The sequence below is a fragment of the Culex quinquefasciatus genome, chromosome 2 (assembly GCF_015732765.1).
Source record: "Culex quinquefasciatus strain JHB chromosome 2, VPISU_Cqui_1.0_pri_paternal, whole genome shotgun sequence".
Classification (NCBI taxonomy): domain Eukaryota; kingdom Metazoa; phylum Arthropoda; class Insecta; order Diptera; family Culicidae; genus Culex; species Culex quinquefasciatus.
In genome coordinates, this window is record NC_051862.1 from 24,478,156 (window position 1) to 24,499,161 (window position 21,006).

At 37.5% G+C, this 21,006-nt stretch overlaps 2 protein-coding genes across 13 annotated transcripts in view; one reads left to right on the top strand and one right to left on the bottom strand.

Moving 5' to 3' along the window:
* Positions 1 to 21,006, top strand: part of LOC6035889 (huntingtin-interacting protein 1) — a 43,089-nt gene that overhangs the window by 15,937 nt on the left and 6,146 nt on the right. For 3 of the 12 annotated variants that reach the window (XM_038256755.1, XM_038256766.1, XM_038256765.1), the window contains exons 2-7: positions 14,462 to 14,883; positions 14,943 to 15,004; positions 15,069 to 15,806; positions 19,082 to 19,191; positions 19,610 to 19,648; positions 20,467 to 20,980. In XM_038256755.1, coding sequence (XP_038112683.1) covers positions 14,462 to 14,883; positions 14,943 to 15,004; positions 15,069 to 15,806; positions 19,082 to 19,191; positions 19,610 to 19,648; positions 20,467 to 20,980 — 1,885 coding nt within the window. The other 9 variants (XM_038256762.1, XM_038256763.1, XM_038256758.1 and 6 more) reach the window with 8 other exon arrangements.
* LOC6035891 overlaps positions 1 to 21,006 on the bottom strand; it is a 70,890-nt gene that overhangs the window by 14,935 nt on the left and 34,949 nt on the right. The window lies entirely within an intron of this gene.

Sequence of the window (21,006 nt, forward strand, 5' to 3'; positions counted from 1 at the left end):
CCCAGCGCAAAGGGAAACAACAATAAACAACACCACCGGGGGAGCACTAAATAAAATGGTAATTCCCTAACGCTTTTCCCGTGAGCTTTAATGCACTGCTTTCTTTTTAAAGCTGGAGTTTGAGGTCCAAACGGTGTCTTGAGCTTGATTGGTACTTTTAGTATAAAAACACTCAAAAAAAAAAGAGGTAATATTTAACCTACCAAATTTTCAACATTCCAAAATTCAACTTTTTTTTGTGTAGGTTTTTTATATTTAATGAGTTTTTTTTAACAGTGTCACCTTAATTCTGATTACATACTTGGTATAGCTAGTCAAAATAAATGCCAACGAGAAAAACCAGGAAAGCTCATTGTTGGTATTTGGTTCGTGTCGTTTCACCAAAGACGACAAAACCAACGAAAAACAGAAGAAGCGACACATACTGGCGTGGTGGTGGGTTCTGCATAATCTAAAGAGAGCTTGTACCTAGGTAATAACATAACCTAAAAGCACGTGGCCCTTACCGTGGTGCAGTTATGGGCCTGGTTTATTGTGTTTGCCATTATGCACTCCAACGCGCCCATGTTGGAGGAGGCTTTCTTCCTGTTCCTTCTTTCCAACTATGCTAATAATGTGCCTTGAACCAGTGATTTGTTCCAGCTGTTTGAAGGCGATTTAGTTTTTGCTATTATTTTGTATGGTCAGTTGCTCTACTTTCGTATCCTGTAATAAATTTGCGTTGAAAAAGCTCATTGAGATTTAAAATAATAGTTGTGTGAAGATGAACTCTTGAGTTTTTATACTTTGTCGCTATCTTGTGTACATTATTAAGGAAGCCATAGAAAATTTCCCTTCCCCCACTTTTCTACGCAATATTCCAATGAAACCAATACTTTTTCCGCAATCAAACAATCTCCAGTCGACACAGTTTAGCAACACATGAAAGAAGAAAAAACCCCAACCCAAACAATGCAGTTTCGGTTGCAAGGCCACCCCGAGCATCATCTCTCCTCAATCAAATCAAAGCACGTATGCTTATTGAGAATTGCATTTCGCATCGACGGAGCAAGCCGTGGAAAGAGATCAAAAGCAAAGAAATATCTCAACGGTTGAGTGGCGTAGCGCCAACAATCATTCAGCATTCAGCGGCTTGTGATGGGGTTATTGCACTAAAGAGAGTATAGGAGTCCCACTCTGCGGGTTTTGCGAAAACATGAATAAACCGATACGGATTATGACAGCTCAGAGTGTGTGGAGGAATTCTCCAGAAAAAAAAAAACTAGAAATAAGATTTTTGTTGAAACTTACATTCATTTTTATTGATAATGAAATCTCAATGCAGACTTCAACATGGGAATTTGGTAGAATTTATGATTTTGTTTTGTAATATCAAATAGTAAATATCACATAAAAAAATTAACAAAACATTTTTGAATGACTAAAGAACAATTGACTCAGATAAATGTAATTGACCTGTAAAATGTAGAAAACAACAAAAAAAAATAGCAGGAAAACAATGAAAAACTTTAAACTGGCAAATCTATGATCACCTACAATTAAAAATTAAGTTTTTTCAAAGCTCAAAATTACCTAAACATGGATGAAATGTAAAATTTTATAAAACAAATGCAGCAGTAAAGGTATTCTCTTTTATGTGATTTTCAATTCTGTATTTGATTAAAAATTTGTCCATGTAACGTCATGATTCGAATTCCCGGACGCTTCGAAACCCGGACACTTCAACTTGTTTTATCAATTATATGGATACAAGTTCGCATTATGAATGTCAAAACTGTGTTATTTGATGCATTCTAACATCAACTTTCATTTAAAGTTTGTTTGAACGCTGTAAATAATGCCAAAACAATTATTACTGCGGGCGTCAATAATTAGAGTTCACGCGCGGTGATACGACCGCAAGATAATGGTCGCATGACAGCCGCAAGACAACCGCAGAACAAATTTTTGGCAGTTGTCCAAGGTTGCCTTGAGTTTTCAGCTGACTTTTTGGGAAAATATTCAAAACAAACCAAGTTGACAGCCAAATAAACGCAAATTTCAGTTCAACAGGCTGATTTTTACACTGCGGTAGTTAGGCGGCAATAATCTCCTGTCACTCACAGCGAAGGAGAAACATGATTTTATCTCGCAATAGGCAATAAATAAAATAAAAGTATAAGTTTACCAAAAATGCGAAACATTTCAACGGACATATTTCATAGGCGTCCGAAGCACCGGGAAGGCAAAGAAGAAATTAATGTTTTTGATTTTTGATTTTCAAATTCTGATGAAAAAATGTGAGAAAAGACATATTTTGCATTTTTTTTCTCTTAAAACTTACTGTTTATACTAAATCCTGATGAAATTTCTTCATTTCCAACTTAATAACGTCATGATTCGAATTCCCGGACGCTTCGAAACCCGGACACTTCATCTTGTTTTATCAATTATTTGGATATAAGTTCGCATTTTGAATGTCAAAACTGTGTTATTTGATGAATTCTAACATCAACTTTTATTTAAAGTTTGTTTGAACGCTGTAGTTAGTGCCAAAACAATTAAATACAATAAAATTATAAGTTTACCAAAAATGCGAAACATTTCACTTGAAATATTTCATAGGCGTTCGAAGCACCGGGAAGGCAAAGCAGAAATTTATGGTTTCGATTTCCTTAAATTCTAGCAAATTTTAATATAAACTATCGATTGTTTTGATGTTAACAGCTTATTTGAGACCTAAAGAATGCCTTTCACTAACATTTCAGTCCAAATTTGTGCGATTCATGAGTAAAATCGAGTGTCCGGAATTCGAAGCAAAAGTGTCCGGATTTCGAATCAGCTTTTATCAGTGTCCGGGATTCGAAGCAGAACAAGACATTTTAATTTTAAAATTCTGAAGAAAAATTGTTAGAAAAGACATATTTTGCATGCATTTTCTTGAAACTGACTGTTTATACTACATCCTGATGATATTTCTACATTTCCAACTTATTACATGATTTTTTGCCAGCTATAACAAAAATGATATGCTACTAAGTGTCCGGATTTCGAATCATGACGTTACATGATTTTTTGCCAGCTATAACAAAAATAATATGGTACTAAGTGTCCGGATTTCGAATCATGACGTTATGTTTATCCATACAATTTTGCGGGCTGGTCATACAAAATGGACATGTGAATAACGTCATGATTCGAAATTCGGACACTTAGTAGCATATCATTTTTTTTTTTTTTTTGCTAGCAAAAAATCAAGTAATAAGTTGGAAATGTATAAATGTCATCATGATGTAGTATGAACAGTCCATTTTAAGATGCATGCAAAATATGTCTTTTTGTCAATTTTTCATCAGTGCCATGCCATCATTTTTGTGAATGGCATTCTTTAGGTCTCAAATAAGCTGATAACATCAAAACATTTGATATTTTCCGATTCTTTTGCTAGAATTTTAGAAAATCAGAACCATAATTTCTGCTTTGCTTTCCCTGTGCTTTGGACGCCTATGACATATTTCAGTAAAATGATGCTTTGGTGGATTTTTGACAGTTCGAATTTATTCAAGAAAATCCACAGCGGTTAACCAAAATCAAATTAACAATTTTTTTTTTTTTTTGGGAGGGTGATCCAGCCGCACATCGTTGATGTCGAAACCTCTAAACTGGGCCCTCGTCCTGTCACGTCCGTCAGTAGTCTTGTCGTACATTACAACTAGAACCAGATCTGCCAATGAATTAGTACACTTCGACCAAATAAACACTGACGCTGTATGGATCTGACTCTAGAATAAATGCACAGTTGTGTGTTATTCATAAGTCCAAAATGTTCAATTATTCATATAAGTCCAAATATTCATTTGCGGATAACTACCTAACTTGAATTGAATACAAGATTTAAAGCAACCTATCCGAAAGCTACTCTTATCTCAAATCCCCGACATTTTAATTATTAACAAAAAAAAAACGTTTCTTTTAAAACCTGTCTGGCTTCTTTAAAAAAAAAATAAATAAATAACAGTTGATATTTTACAAGTCGTGAATTGAAAAAGAGACGACCATTTGTTCGTCAGAATTCCAGTAGATCCTCGATTCGCAACAATGGTCGATACAATCATAATCCGACAACCGTTAGTTCAACAGATCAACGAATTTAGTCCGATATCATTTCACTATTGATTGATCGAGACTCTATTAAATTTTGACAAATCAGAATGGTTTTTATGCTACTTGAATGAAAATCACCGATTCTGATAGAATTACTAAATTCACTGTTACTAATTTTGTCCCTAAATAACTAAAGGCAAAGTATAAAAAGTTGATATTTATAGTTAAAATCCTAAATTCTACAAACACTATTTTTAAACCCGCATCCTAACCTGACACCCACATTAAGATAGGGAAAATCACATATGTAGCGGTTCATTGTACAAATGTGATATTTCCACTATCAGAGAACCTCCTTGTCTCGATGACAGCTTACCGGCCATCGATTAAGCCCTGAGACTACGCCAAAGTGGGTTCTCGCAGCATGAAGTGGTGTCCATGTGTAAAAATGGAAGCTTCAGCAATATTCTGAACACTTCGATTTTAATTCCACATCGAATCAAATCATACTCTTTGCCAAACAAGCATCAAACCTATGACACTCATTATGACAAAGCCCAGGGAGTTAACCAAAATCAAATGAACAATTCTACTCAAATTAACAATACAACTAAGATGATATGTCCGGATTTCGAAGCATGACGTTATTCGAAAATCTAAATCATGAGAAGGGATTTTCTGATCAACTTTGTTTTTGGATACGTTGTAGATTTTTATTAGGATTTTTTAAATAAAAATAGGTACACTGCCATTATTAGTCAACATCTTCTCTTCATAAAATTTTTCAATATTTTGCACTAAAGTTTAAATGGTGCGAAATCTGGCACCGAAGTAGGTGTAGATGTGATTTTTTAAAAAGAAAATCTATTGTCGAACATAGTTTCAAAAATCACGTTTAAATAGAAAAGCAAATTTGCAAATGAAAAAAATTTCACACATGTTTGAATGAAGTGCACCGTTTTCAAGTTATAAGCATATTAAGTTCATAAAGGAAAAGCAAACTGTCCAAAAATAATATCAAGAAGTTTCATTTTGATATGGTTGATCGGACTGCTGGTTGCTGTCTCTTGAAGCATAAATTTTCTGAAAAATATTTTTTTTCAGTGTCATTTAGTTAGTTAGCCCTCTAGCGATGTTTCGAAAACTATTGGTTCTATTTTCTATATCAAAAAATTGCAACCTTTGTGAAATTTTCAGCTCTTTTCCCTGAATTAAAATTTTTGGAAATCATTTTTTTTCGAAAAGATCGGAAAATTTCACGAATGTTTCATATTTTAACATTGTAAATCGGACCATTAGTTGCTGAGATATCGGCCTTAGAAACTGGTGGGTTGTTTGGGTGAGACTTAGAAAACATCAATTTTCTTGTTTTTAAACCTTTGCATGGCAATATCTCATAAAAAACAGCAAATGGCTTCTGTCTTTCTAGACATCAAGGGTGCATTCGATTCAGTCTCCATCGAGGTTTTGGGAGTAAAGCTGCGGCGGAGCGGTCTCAATCCGACGATGTGCAACTTCCTCATCAACCTGTTGTCAGAAAAACACATGCACTTTGTGCAAGGTGATCTGGCAATCACCCGGATAAGTTACATGGGTTTGGCACAAGGCTCACGCCTTAGCCCATCCATGTATAACTTCTACGTCAGCGACATCGATGATTGCTTGACCGGAGACTGCACCCTTATACAGTACGCAGATGACGCAGTGGTTTCAATCGCTGCCAAGAAGGAAGTCGATTTGCTAGAACCCTTGCAAGATACCCTGAACAACTTGGCCCATTGGGCAGTTGAAAAGGGTATTGAATTCTCTCCGGCGAAGACGGAACTAGTCGTTTTTACGGGGAAGCATGAACCGGCACAGCTCAATCTTTCTCTCTCGGGAAAGACTATCGAGCAGTCGGACCACTTCATGTACATGGGTACCATCTTCGATCAAAAGGGAACATGGGGAAGCACATTAACTACCTGAAGCAAAAGTGCCTGCAAAGAACTAATTTTCTGCGCAGTGTCTCTGGCAACCGGTGGGGTGCTCATCCTTCTGACCTGCTTCGACTGTACAAGACAACGATACTCGGTGCTGGAATATGGCAGTTTCTGCTTCCAGTCAGCTGCGAAATCACGCTTGTTGGTTCTCCAGCGGATACAGTACCGAAGTCTTCGCATTGTCTTGGGATGCATGCACTCAACTCACAACATGACCCTCGAGGTCTTGGCGGGAGTGTTGCCTCTGCGAACTCGTTACTACGAACTGTCTTACCGGTTCCTGATCCGGTGTGATTACAGGAATAAACTGGTAATTGACAACTTTGAAACGTTGCTGAACCTTCACGTTGAGTCTCGGCGCATGCTTCTATATTATGACTTTATGTCATCGTGGAGTGGAGCCCGAGCACAACGGTACAGCGCACGCCTCCGTTAACCAGCAGCACCCTGATTGGCTTCGACACGTCCATGAAAGCCGATACTCGCGGTATCCCAAACCATCTTCTGCGGGGAGTTGTACCGTCGATCTTCGCATCAAAGTACAACCATGTTCCTCCAAACAACAGATTCTTCACCGATGGCTCCAAGCTCGACGGCTGTACGGGCTTCGGTGTTTATCATGAATCTTATCAGCTGTTCTTTAAGCTGAAGGACCTGAGTTCGGTTTATGTCGCAGAGTTAGCCGCGGTTTATTGCGCACTGCGAATCATCGAGACCATGCCACCTGACCACTACTTCATCTTCACCGATAGCTTTAGCTCTGTTGAGGCTATCCGGTCTCTGAAGCCGACCAGGGAGTCTGCGTTTTTCCTCACGGAAATACGCAAGACTTTAAACAACCTGGCGGCTCAGTCCTTCAGCATCACGGTGGTGTGGGTCCGCGCTCATTGCTCGATTCCGGGTAATGAGAAAGCGGACTTGCTCGCCAAGAAGGGTGCTGAGAGTGGAGACATTTTTGAAAGGCCAATTAGCCTACAAGAATGCTACGGTTTGCCGAGGCAGCGTGCGCTTCTGGATTGGCAAAAACAATGGGACGACGACACCAAGGGACGTTGGATGTATTCCATACGACCTAAGGTGCAAAGAAAAGCCTGGTTCAAGGGAATGGACTTGACGCGTGGATTCATCAGAACGATGTCCCGCCTTATGTCGAACCATTACTCATCCAAGGCTCATCTGTACCGTATCAACATGAGTGATACGAACTTATGCGACTGTGGGCAGGGTTATCAGGACATCGACCATCTCGTATGGGCGTGTCCAGATCACCAGGCTCACAGAATTAAGTTGAAAGATACCCTCAGGGCCCGAGGAAGACCACCAGAAATCCCGATGCGAGACGCGTTATCTCAACTAGACCTTGATGTTCTCTATCCGATCTATCAGTTCCTCGTAGATTCCAAAATATCCATTTAGTTTTCTTCCAGTTAGTTTTCCTTCAGTTAGTTTTCCTTTGTTAGTATAACTCGCCTTCGCACAAAGCCGTCGTTTCTGGATTGCACCGGAAGCAAAGCAAGAACGCCCCAGCAGCTGGACACCGAGTTGCGGCTGAGGACACAAGCAAAGGCCAGCAGAGCCAACCAAGACCCCTACACAATCCCCTTCCCATCCCACGCCTTGTCTTTAACATCAATCCCTTCCCTACTAACCCCGAGTAGGCCGCGGGTAATCGGCTCCCCTCCCACTAACATTTACACACAAGATCCTCTGTAATTATTAAGTTTTTTGTAATTACAAAAGCCGACTCGGTCCTAACCAGGTCCCAGTACCGAAAAGGACCTAATAAAAATAATTTTATGAAAAAAAAAAATGGCAATATCTCAGCAACTAAGGGTCGTATCAACAAAGTCCAAAAAAGCAAAATATAGAGAATTTTCTCAGCTTTTCAAAAATATTTTTTCAAAAGTGGGCAAACATGGGCACTATTTTAAAAAAAATCAATAACTGCGACTATTTTGAAAAAAGTTACATAAAAATGGCTATAACTTGAAAACGATGCACTTTATCAAAATTTCACTAAAGTACTTTTTGATTGCAAATTCAATTTTACATCAAAAAATGAAATTGAAAAAATTTTGCGACCATTATTTCGATTTTTTGAAAAAAAATGTATTGGATAAAAAAATCATAACTCGGTCAAAGATTTTCTGCCCATTCTGGAAATTTCTGAAAAGTTGGCATTTGATGTCCTCTAAAACATATCAAAAAATGAAAAAAAATAGTGTTTTTTGCAAATCAAGTTTTATAAAAAATCACCAATTTTTTTTTTACTGTGTATAATTTTTTTCAGTGTAGTCCATATCCATACTTACAACTTTGCCGAAGACACCAAATCGATCAAAAAATCCCTTCAAAAGATACATATTTTTGAATTTTCACATATCATTTTTGTATGGACAGCTGCCAAATTTGTACGGAAAATTATATGGACAAACTAATGATGCAAAATGGCTTCTTTGGGCATACCGAAGGCACCAACAAAGTTTCAGCCGGATTAAAAAATACAAAAAATAAAATTAAAGAAAAAAGACCGATTCCGTAGAGAACTGCTCTGCTAGAAAAATTTCGGGAAAAGTGAGACATGTGAAATCATAATAAAAATAATAATCGCATGTCACAAGTATATTTTATGAAATTGTCCAAACCTTCACAGAGAGCTGCTCTGTAAACACATCTCCCGAACAGATTTCACGGTCTACCGACGCAAGCGATATGCCATTTAGTATGCGAGAGCGAGTATCATTAACGAATGCAAATTTTTACATTGAAACCCCCAAGCTCCCCTATATAGCCACAGCACTACACCCAGAAGCATGAATCATGTGGCGCAAATGATTGATGTCTGCTGGATGAGGCAGCCACCATCGGTGTGTGCAAAAGTAAATCTAACTGTGTTCGTGGAAGACACACATTCTGAATATAACAACAATTCTGTTTCACTGACTTACTGGCTGAATTGCGAAAGTTTCTCCGCGGACTCCTCAATGCAAGTCGTTATTCTCCCACTTCTAGAACGTTACCTACAAGTGTTTCAAAGTCATGGCAAATTTCGAACAAATTGAATCGAGGGTTTTAAGGAAGCTTGCGAAATCGGCTGATATCGATAAAAGTAAATCCCGGGAAGTACCCCCCAAAATTAAGGAAGCCGGAGTATGATTAAACATTGAGTTAACAAAGTTTTTTTTTTCTATTTGCTGAGTTTGCCAAGTTGGGCAAGTGTCACTTACTCACTCACCTGTCGCGTTATCTAATCGGTTCGGAAAGGTAACGTCACACATTGAGACACTTTTATCAGTGACAACAAAACGTGCCAGAGGGTAAATTTCCAATTATTGATTTTATTTTTTCTAATTTTTCAAGCAAATTAAGCATAAAAACGCACAAAAGCATGACGTCTTAATTTTAATTTTCACAACACTGCGCAAATAAGTGACAATTCTCCCCCTGCAACAAGTCCACTTGGTGTGTGAGTCTCTCGATCGATAGGATTTCGATTCTTAATCCTGTTTGTGTGGCCGCGGCAAAATTGGCTACCTTGCCTTAACTGGGCGACGGGGCTCAGTACCAGTTCGTAACGGGTCGCGAAAGCAGTCTAATTGCTTCGGTGGCGAAGCCACGTTTAATTAGAGAAAAATTAAAGCCAGGAATTGGTGTGTATAGTGATTTGCAGACGAAGAAGAGATCAATTTGAATCAGTTAATTTTGAATGTGTGATTAAGAAGTGAGATTAGAGGAAAATTTCAAAGTGCTTCTTGGAATATCTACATTGAACAAAACTTGGAAGCCTGTTGGTAATCGATAAGACAAGTTTAGTCATCAAGGAAAAAAATGATAATGGTACCAACTCAGATAGATTATTCATTATTCTGTATTGGATTCAAACCCAGAAGGAATTCTTGAACTTTTTAAAGTGACACAAAATTTACAAATTATGCAAATTTTTAAAAATACATGTGCTTCTCGTTTAATATAAGGGTTGATCTTTATTAATCTATTTTATTCAAATAAGCAGTCAAACAATCTGCATTTTTTCGAAAGCCAGTAGATTTTAGCAGTTATTTAGAGGTTACATATCTGAGTAGTACAAAAATTTGCCATTATACAAAAAACATAAAAATTTAAATTACAGTTCAATTTTCGTCGTGAAACTAAATACTAACTTTACCGGTCATTCTCGAACGACGAAACGGCCTACTTTTCTCTACCAAAAAAATCTTGAAATACCAATGCTGAAAAGTTCAACTTTTCAGCACTTGTATCGAAAAGAAAAAAAAATCTATATTTCTGTATTTTAACGGTGAATTAACTCAACTCATGGATGTTTGACATAAAATTCAGTCTAAAAGTTTTTTTTTTCGAATTGCATGAAATGTTGCAAGCACGTCGTTGTAAAAATTTATATTTTTGCAATTCTGTCGTGAAACTACTTACTTTTCCTGTCATTCTTGAACGACGAAATAGCCTACTTTTCTGTACCAAAAATAACAGAATCGAATAGCAACACTTTTCAAAATAAAATGGGTGCTGAAAAGTTGAACTTTTCAGCACTTGTTTCGAAAAGTAACACTTTTCAACATTTTTTTGATTTTAAAGATTTATTGACAAAATACATGAAAATTTGACATAAAATTTCACTCAGTGTGTGTTTTTTGGAATTGCAAAAAATGTTGTATGGAACTCGTTGCAAAACTTGATTTTTTAGCACTCTTCGTATTTATCCAACTCGGTGAACCTCGTTGGATAAATGAACGACTCGTGCTGAAAAAATCCTCTTTTTTTAACTTGTTGCATAAACTACTATTTCAGCACTCGTTTTATTTATCCAACTCGGTAAACCACGTTGGATAAATGAACGACTCGTGCTGAAAAGATCTTATTTTTGCAACTTGGTGCATAAACTAATTTTTACCCATGCCCAGTTGTTTTTTCCATAATTAACATCAAAACATGTAAGAATCGTCATGATTCGAAATCCGGACACTTTGTAGCATATCATTTTTGTTATAGCTGGCAAAAAAATATGAAAAAATAGAATTTAAGGAAATCAGAACCATAAATTTCTGCTATGCCTTACTGATGCTTACCATGCCTATGAAATATTTCAATGACATGTTTCACATTTTTGGTAAACTCATAGTTTTATTTTATTGTTTTGAAATTGACTACAGCGCCCAAACCAATTTGAAATGAAAGTTGATGTTAGAAATCATCAAATAACACAGCTTTGACAATTATTATGCGAACTCATATTCAAATAATTGATTAAAAAAAAGATAAAGTGCCCGGGTTTCGAAGCGTCCGGGGATTCGAATCATGAAGTTATTGACGATTTTATATGGCAAAAAAATGAAGCAGGGGAAGGTGGGGCAAGACGACCGTCCGTAAATTTTAACAGTTTTGAAATTTCCAGTATGAGGAATTGTTGCTATCAATGCAATTAGTTGATTATACTACCACCGCATTTCAACTTGTTTTCAGTTGATTTGGATTTTATTTCCATAAAACAAATTTAAGTTTATTTTTCGGATCGATTGAGACGGGGGGAGGGGACTTCGAAAAATATTTGCAACGACCTAAATGTTAAAAAAAAAACTCTTCGTGACAAAAATAAACATAATTACATGATTCTATATTTTAGAGGTGGGCAACACCGCTCATTTTTAGGAGCCGCTCATTTTCGTTCGCTCATCAAAAAAAGCCGCTCTTTTGAACGGCTCTTTCGCTCTTTTTCAAAATTTGGATGAAAAGGTTTTTTTAAGAATCTTGTGATTTTATAAGTTATTTCACATTGGACTTTTATAAATTATTTGAAAAAAAAAATTAAATAAAACTCAAAACGAGAAGATGCCCTTGAAAACCATAGGTCTTGGTGGTCTCTATGTCAAAATTTCTACTCGAACCTAAACATTCGTGTAATTGATTGGCATCCAAAAGTAAATCTAGGGAAGCTGGAAAAACTGCTATTAATTTTAAAATTGCGTTTATTTCTGTAAGAATAGACCTAATGCTGATATTTTATTTGGAGAACTATCTGTGACCTCTTTTGTACATTCTTATTTAATCGATTAAGTCTATAAACTATAAACGCTAAAGTTTAATCGGACAAAAGGATTTATTTTTTTCAAAATCTGTTAACTATTCAATAGATTTTTGGTAATATTTTACAACTTATGGAATTTGAAATACTCAAATTTGTATTCCGGTAATACTTTATTATACAATCAGTTGTACAATGAAAAGTTTTTTTCAGTTCGTTTAGAAAATCATTTACTTTTGGGATTAATTTTGAAATTGCATTTGCAATTCTCAATAAAAAATGCAGTACTACATTTTTTTGGAAATTCAATAAATTATATTTACAACAAAAATCATGCCACCTTGAAACGGTTCTTCCAAAAGATCGAAGTTTAAAAAAGAACCGCGGTTCTTTTTTTTGAGAGCCACGGTTCGTTCGCTCTTTTCAATGAACCGGCTCTTTGAGCGGTTCGCTCTTTTTTTGCCCACCTCTACTATATTTCGATAGACTAAAAATTCTATAATCTTTTCTAGGAAGCTCAAACTACAGAAAAAATATTATGCATCATGAAATTTCTCAAGATATTTTAGTATGTAAACCAAATTATAGACGAATCATTTTTTTTAAATGATTAAAATATCGATCTTGAATTTCAATGCTCTACTACTCAACCCCACATATCTGAATAAAAAGAATTTAAAAAAATATTTTTGAGTTGGTGGTTTGACTTGATTTATACAAAACATGCGGTATTGAAAATTTAAAAAGGTTTTTTTTGCCATCTTTAGCCAAATTTCCCCTACGTGTTCTTACTAAAAGATTAACAAGTTTTGTTTAGTTTCTTGAATTTAAAAGCTTACAAATTGATTGAAAAACTATCCAAACCCAAAAAAATCCTGAAACTATCAGGAAAAAAACTGAAGATTCATCTAAAAAAAGACCTTGGCGAGAGAGCACAGCAGTTTCGAAACTAAATCTGTAAAAAATGAGTAACGCTTTTGCTTTCCACAGTAAATAACGTACCAATTATCTCACTCCGCAAACGAAAATTGATAGTTTTACAATTCTTCATCACTATCAGCTGTAGCATTTATCAATATTGCTCACCACAAATCGATAAGTTTTTTCCTCACCGGAAGCAAACCATTTGATTACTCGTTTGCTCAAAAATGCATATAATGGAAACAATTGGGCCAAACTTTCTTCTTTTCCCTGCTCTGGGTGCATGTCACTGCGGTAAGGCTCAAAAACGAAATTATTTCTCATTCAGCCCCAACTACCAAAATAATTGCCCACAGAAGATTGGGCAGAGATAACACTCCCCCTCCGAATTGAGAAAAAGAAGAATTCAACAAAAACACAAGACTGAGGGGGGAACGATAAACTTCGCCAGCACCATCAAACGGACAGCGATAATTGGTCTAATAACTTACTTTTTTTGGGAAGTGGAGAAGAAAAGTGAGTTATTAATGTACCCTTTTTATCTCAAGTAAAGTGCATTAAATCGCTCAATTGAGAAAAACGACACAAAAAAAAACAAACAAAACAATTATTTTTAAAATTAAACGCAAAAAATCGCACGCAAAAACCAAAACATCGCGCTTGATATCACTCTCGCGCGCTGTCATGTCTCTTATCTAACGATATCAATTCCATTTCTTTCCTTTTTTTCTCTCCCACCCGGTTCCATGTCCCCTCCTTATCTCATTTCAGATTGCATGAACGCTCGTGTGTGGGTTTGTGTGTGTGTGTGTGAATGCTTGACCAGATAAAGCAAATCAATTATTTCATCGCACCGCAGCAAACGCTCTCTCTCTCTCGGAAGTAAAGTAATAAGCTAAAACAACGCAACTAAAGTGTGAGCGCGTTGCCTTCTTCAAAAGCCGTAATTAGATTACTGTAACGGTGTTACACACGGAGAGCAAAAACGGCCATAAATCGTACGCCACAATGTTAGCTAACTTTTGCTTTCGGTACAAGTAAGCGAAACAAAAAAAAAACATCGAATTTTAAGCGGGAGCTGGAATCCCCTTAACCGATTGGTGATTAAGAATACCAGTTTAACTACACTTTTATTAGACTGATTGGAGGTGCTGAAAGCACTCGTTGATTCCTATCTTTGGCCATAAAGTGATTTTTAAATAGTATTTTTTATAAGTCGGAAGCATTTAATTGTAAATACCATAGCGATAAGCGGAAAAGCATTCCAAGATGTCGCTGACCGATAAAGAGTACCACAATCTGGTAAGTAATGCGTTTTTTGATGGTTTGGGTTTACTAACAGCACTCTGCACCAAAATTTTAAAAACATCGCATATCATCGCAAAAACATCGCATCGCCAAAAATCGTCTAACATGTTCTCTTTCCATCCCCAAACAGACCATCAGCATCTCGAAGGCCGTCAGCAACCATGAGATGCCCATCAAGGTCAAACACGTCCGAGCGTCCATCATCGGAACGTTCCACAGCAAGGGTGGCCACGCGTTCTGGGCGATCGCCATCCGGCAGCCCATCCAGGAGAACCGGATCGTGGCGTGGAAGTTTTGCCACCTGCTGCACAAGATTCTGCGCGAGGGCCACCCGCTGTGCTGCCAGCACTCGATGCGCCACCGCGGCATGTTGATCGAAGCCGGTAAGCTGTGGGGCCACCTGAACGATGGCTACGGCATCTGCATCAAGCACTACACGAAACTGCTCGTCACCAAGCTGGAGTTCCACGACCGGAATCCCAGAATACCGGGCAGCTTGGCGCTGAAGCCTGGCGAGCTGGAGCGAATCGGCGAGGGAGATATCAACTTCTAGTGAGTAGTCGTGTGCGATGTTTTAGCCGAACTTTATGTAACTTCTTTTCCTCCAACAGCTTTCAACTTGCAGTAGAAATCTTCGACTATCTCGACGATATCGTTGCTCTCCAAGCCACCAGTAAGTGTTACAATTAAGCCACGAGCCTTGAAACACAACCCTCTAACCAATCTGCCCTCCCCAGTCTTCAACTCGATCACCACGTTCTGCGTGAGCTCGATGACCTCGGCGGGCCAGTGTCGCCTCGCGCCCCTAATCCCGTGCGTCCAAGACTCGAACCCGCTGTACGACTTTGTCGTACGCATCATGTTCAAGCTGCACGCGAACCTTCCCTCGGACCTGCTGACCGGCCACCGCGAACGCTTCCGGACGCTCTTCCACCAGCTCAAGTCGTTCTACAACCAGTCCCGCAACCTGCAGTACTTTGTGAACCTCATCACGGTGCCCAAACTCCCGGACGCCCCACCCAACTTTGAACAGCAAAGTGACCTGGGCAACTACCAGGCCCCGGTCATCGTGATGCCCGATTCGGACCCCGCGGACAACGACACCGAGTCGGTCGTGTCGGACAGTCTGATCGACACCACCGAAGCGGCGCCACCAATCCCAGAACTGCCCCATCACCACAACAATCACCACCAACAGTCAGCCGCTCCCCAAACTCCAGCGCCCCAACTGCTGGAGCTGGAGCGGCTCCTCCGCGAGCGGGACGACCTGATTCGGCACCTGCAGATGGAGATCGAGCGGCTTTCCAACTACGTCAAGTCGCTGACGATCGAGCAGCGCGACGTGCAGCACCGCCTCGAGGATCAGATCGCTCAGCTGAACTCGCACCTGGCGCAGGCACAGGGTGAGCTGTCCACGCTGCGAATTCAGAAGGAGGAGCTGGAGCTGCGGGCGCAAACGGCGCCAACGTTGGAACGTGAGTACCGATTTATAATATTACCTGTTGTTGATGTAATTTTACCTCAACTTATGTGGAAAAAGTGCAATTGCACAAAAAAGATGTAATTTTACACATTTTTCGAAGTAATTCCGAATGCTACTCGCTAACTGGGATGAACAAAATATGATGAGGAGACAGTCGATTTGAAATATTTTTCGAATTAATAATAAAAATAAAAGTTCCTTAAATTTGTTTCCAGAGCACACCTTTCGAGTTTCTCTTGATTACGACTTGAAATTATATAAAAACAGATTTTTTTTAATTATTGAGCTCGATTTCCTATCCACTGACCCCTCGTTCATTTTCATTTATCTTTGTTTTTTGACGTTTGTCTGCTTTTTAAATGAGCGGCGGCTCAGTTCAAAAGCAGCCAGTTACCGAACGAGTACTGTAATGTATTTATTTATAACATGCTGCTCCAAGGGGTCGAAAATGATGGAAATTAAACTTTTAAAAAGTTTATCTGACAATTTTTAACCATTTTTTTAAGATGGCATGTTGTTATCAATCTGAAAGGATTGATTAAAAAATAATTGAAGGTGAGACAGGTTCAACATAACTTTCTTCATCCTAAATTCAAAATGATCAAAAAGATCAATCTTCTGAAATGCAAATCCCGAAAGCCCAAAATTGTTCACAAACCATTACCATTAAATTGTAATAACTTTTTTTTCGACGCAAGATAACAAATTTTATAAATAATGTTTCACATAAATTCTTACATTTTTTAAAAATCGTAGTATGGAAACTTTTCATGTGTTTCAAGTCTATGAGAGTATCTAGGTTCGTTAAACCATAAAAAACATTAACATTAAGGTTTTAAATTCATATTACATAAGAGTTGGAAAATGTATTTGATAAAATAAGAAAATATCACAAATCTTTTCTATTCACAAAAATTTCATAATTTATAAACCAAATTAATTGGCAAACTTTCCCCGTCTGATTCGAGGATTGTAAAAGATTGTAGCAAATATGACCAAAAAAATTAAAATAGCAGCGGCATTAGTAATCCTTCGCCTTTGCGAGTATGTCGATGAATGCGTCAATCTTATCGAATATTTCGAGAAATCACACTAAATTTTTAGCGAGAAGTTTTTAGTCATGGAAATGGAATGGCATTTTGATAAAGAGAGAACAAAAAATAACATTGAGTTACATGATTTTTCTACATAAAAGTTTAATTATGACAAAACATATTTTGACAGTATGGCTCCCTTGTGAAAGTAGATTTAGATTTTCAGCGGGCACACTTTTTCATTGATAATTGAACGTTAATCAAGACTTTTGCGAGATGTTTGAGTCTAAAGTTTGTTTCTTTTTATTTAAAAAAATATGCTGGAACACATAAGTCCGAATAATTGTTTAAAAAAACCAAGTAAAAATATTTGCTCCGATCACACACAAAAATATATAAATCTGCACACAGAAAAAAATGGTAATATTCATCAGAGATAGCTGTTAAAAATGTATAAAAAACAAAATTGTCAAAAAATATTACATCAGGAACTGGTGAATTCTCATCAGTTTCTGATGAATTTTCATCAAGTTCACATTTTTACATTTTTTTAGGTAAAATTACTCAAAAAAAATGTAATATTCATCCAACCAAATTTTCAACTTTCCAAAATTCAACTTTTTTTTCTGTGCATGATTTTATACGTAGTTTATAATTTTGATCTTTTTATGTGTAGTTTCATCAAGTCCAGTCCACAAAAAAATAAGGTAAAATTTGGAAAACATCGAAAAAGAGGTACACAGAAAAAAAAATTATGGTAATATTCATCAGGGAATGGTGACAGATTTTATGTCAAAAAATATGAGTAATATTACATCAGGAACTGGTGAATTTTCATCAGGTTCACTTTTTTTCACATTTTAAAGTAACTCAAAAACTACTCAAAAAGAGGTAATACTCAACCAACCAACCAAATTTTCAAACTTCAAAAAAATATGTTTATGCTGTGGAATATTTAAGCATAACTTTTTTCTATCACCCAACAAACATCAAACTTTTTATTGTGTAGATACTAGACTTATACGCAAACATTTATAAACAGAAAAAGGTGGATTTTGGATGGTTGAAAATTTTATTGGTTGAATATTACCTCTTTTTGAGTAATTTTACCTAAAAATATGTGAAAATGTGAACCTGATGAAAATTAACCAGTTCATGAAGTAATAATACAATAAAAATGACGCAAAATATGTCACCATTCTCTGATGAATATAACCTTCAAATTTTTCTTTGTAAACCCGAGATAACAATATGTTAGCTTTTCGCTTTAATTCGATTTTTTGAAAAAGAAAAGTTCTTGATTTTGAAACATTTTTTTCCGTAGGGGAAGGCGACACACGCTTGCAAAAATATTTGTAACGGTCTTATACTCAGATAAATATTGAGATATTGCTACGATATTTGCAACCGATTTTTCATTCAAAAAATTAAAGACAATTTTAAATTTTCATGGACAGAAATAACTCTATCAAAAGTGATTATAATTAATTTCGCTTTTTTTTTTAATTACTAAAAATATTCATAGTCAAGAATCAAACTTAAATTTTACCAAGAATTTGTTTTCCCAGACAAAATGTAAAGTGTGCTTACAAATTACAAAAGTTGAAAATAATGCCGATTGAAATTCAACATAACAATTTATGATATTTCTGAGAACATGCTTCTAAGATCTTTTTACGAAACTTAGCCAAACTGCAAGTCTGAATTAGGTTGGAATTGCAAATTTTAATAATGCCACAATGAGGTATGATTCGTACGATCTTATTGATATATTTTTGGGGTTTGGATAATAGGTCAAAGACACATTTTTAGTACACAGAAAAAAAATAATGTAAATTTGGAAGCTTTAATTTTGAAAGGCTGAATATTACCTCTTTAATGATGTAATTTTACCTCAATTTAGACTGAAAAAGTGACATTACACCAGAAAAGTGGTAAAATTACACATTTCCAGAGGTAAAATTACACTTTTTTTCTGACATAAAAGATGTACTCCTTCCCAGTTGTAATATTACCATGATTTTTTTTTTCTGTGTAAGTTAACGTTTTAAGAATAACTTTTATGAACGAATACTTTAAAAAGTATGCATGGTTTCAATTTTTATGTTTTTCTTATTAGTTTTTTTTTTAAATTGGTTCAATCTTCTAAATATCAATAAATTCTAATTCAAGGAAGTATAAATTTCGTCCTTCATAATAACAAAATTATTGTCATTTTTCTTTAATTTTTCAGAAAAAGCCCAAGCCGAGGAGGAGCGCGCCAAGGCCAGCGAGGAGAAGTTCCAGAAGCTGAAAACGATGTACACCCAGATCCGGGACGAACACGTGAAGCTGCTGCGCCAGGTGAGTTCCATGGGTGGGTGCGGCAACATCTTGGAAACAAAACTGAAAGCCAAACAGCCGCGGCGTCGGCGGCGGTACTTTAATTGAACCAGTTTGGTACCGTTTTTCACGTTTGATGCGCTTTAATTTGTTTTCTCTTTCGTTAAACACTTTGTTCGTTTTCATTCTCTGTTGTTTTTGTGTTTCTTTCAATTTCTTTTGCATGCTGCAATTGATTATTAAATGCTTTTCTAACACCGACGACGACGACGTCATCATGGCGAATTGGCGTGGGCGGTGGCGTCTGCACGAAACTTTCGCTTTCGCTCCTCTGTACTCACGTGGCGATTCGCGTGTGTAATTTCACGGCTCGTTTGCCGGCGCGATCTTCGCCGCGGTCCATTTATCTCCATTGCGTACGAACGAACCGGACGCTTAGACAAAGTTTTACGAATACAAAGTTAATTGCTACAAACAGGTGATCAGCGAGGGTGGTTGTAGATTTAGTTATCGCTCAAGTATTGCGTAGGTGTGAATATAAGTAGTTTACTTTCGATTATTATGTTTTCACTGTTGCAACATGCGGTCATCTCAAATAATACAGACAGACTTTTCATATTTACAAAATAGTTATAGAAGAAGCTTATATAAAAAACTAAATCAATATTTACAATCACACAAAATGAACAACAATCATTAATTACACTAACCTATAAAAAATGACAAAAGTGACTACGCAGAGTCAACCCGGGGGGAGCATGAATTTTGGGATCTTTAGAAACACGTGCACTTTAAATTTATGAAAAATGGAAAACAATGTTCCACCAAATAACATTTGTTTTTCTAAATTAAAAAAAAAATTAATGCAAATTGCAAAACTCGATTTTTTCAGCACTCTTCGTATCTATCCAACCTAGCAGAGCCTCGTTAGGTAAATGTACGACTCGTGCTTGACTCGTGCTGAAAAAACATCAAATAGTTGCAAATAGTTGCAAAACATTGCATTCAAATCCAAAGAAAAATTATCATCAAAGTAGTCCGCCAGATAGCCAAACCAAAAACCAAAAAAAATGGACTCTCGATGGACGTGGTCGCAAAATTTCAGTTTGTCAAAATTTCGGATCTGGTTCGCGAACTTCCGGATTGTGAACTGTCTAAATTTTCTGTGCACCTATTTGCCTCGCCTTTGCGTAGAACGCCCGGAAGCTCCCCTATTGCCCGTATATACTGCTCGACCTTTTCCTCCCATCTTTTTGTTTGAATTTCAAATAATCTCGCTTGTTTGCTCCCGAACAGCACGGTGAAGTCAGCAAGCAGCTGGCCGCGTCCAGCAAGGCCGCTTCGGACGCCACCAAGGCCAAGGAGGAGGTCCGCATCCAGCTGGACGAGCTGCACCAGCAGCAAGCGGTCGTGCAGGAACAGCTGCAGCAAAGTTCGTCGGAGTCGCGCCGCGAGCAGGAACAGATCGCCGAGGAACTGAAGCAGGTTTCCGAACGGTACGAAACGCTGCGCAGCAAGTACGAAGAGATGGAAGCGAACCGCCAGGCGGAGATTGCCGAGCTGCGGATTAGCTTGGAGCGTGTCCAGGGGGAGCTGGGAACGTTCCAGAGCGATCGGGAGGTGCTGCAGGCGGAGAAGGGCGCTCTGGAGAGCAGCTTGGGTGAGGTTCAGAGCGAGCGGGAACAGCTGAACCGACAGTACGAGGAGGTGCTGGCCAAGATGGAGGCGTTGAACCTGAAAACGGAGGAGTACACGAAGGAAGAGGCTTCGCTACAGCAGAGTGTGCAGGAGAAGTCGCAACAGGCGCAAGGTGGGTTGAACTTGATTGTTTTTGGG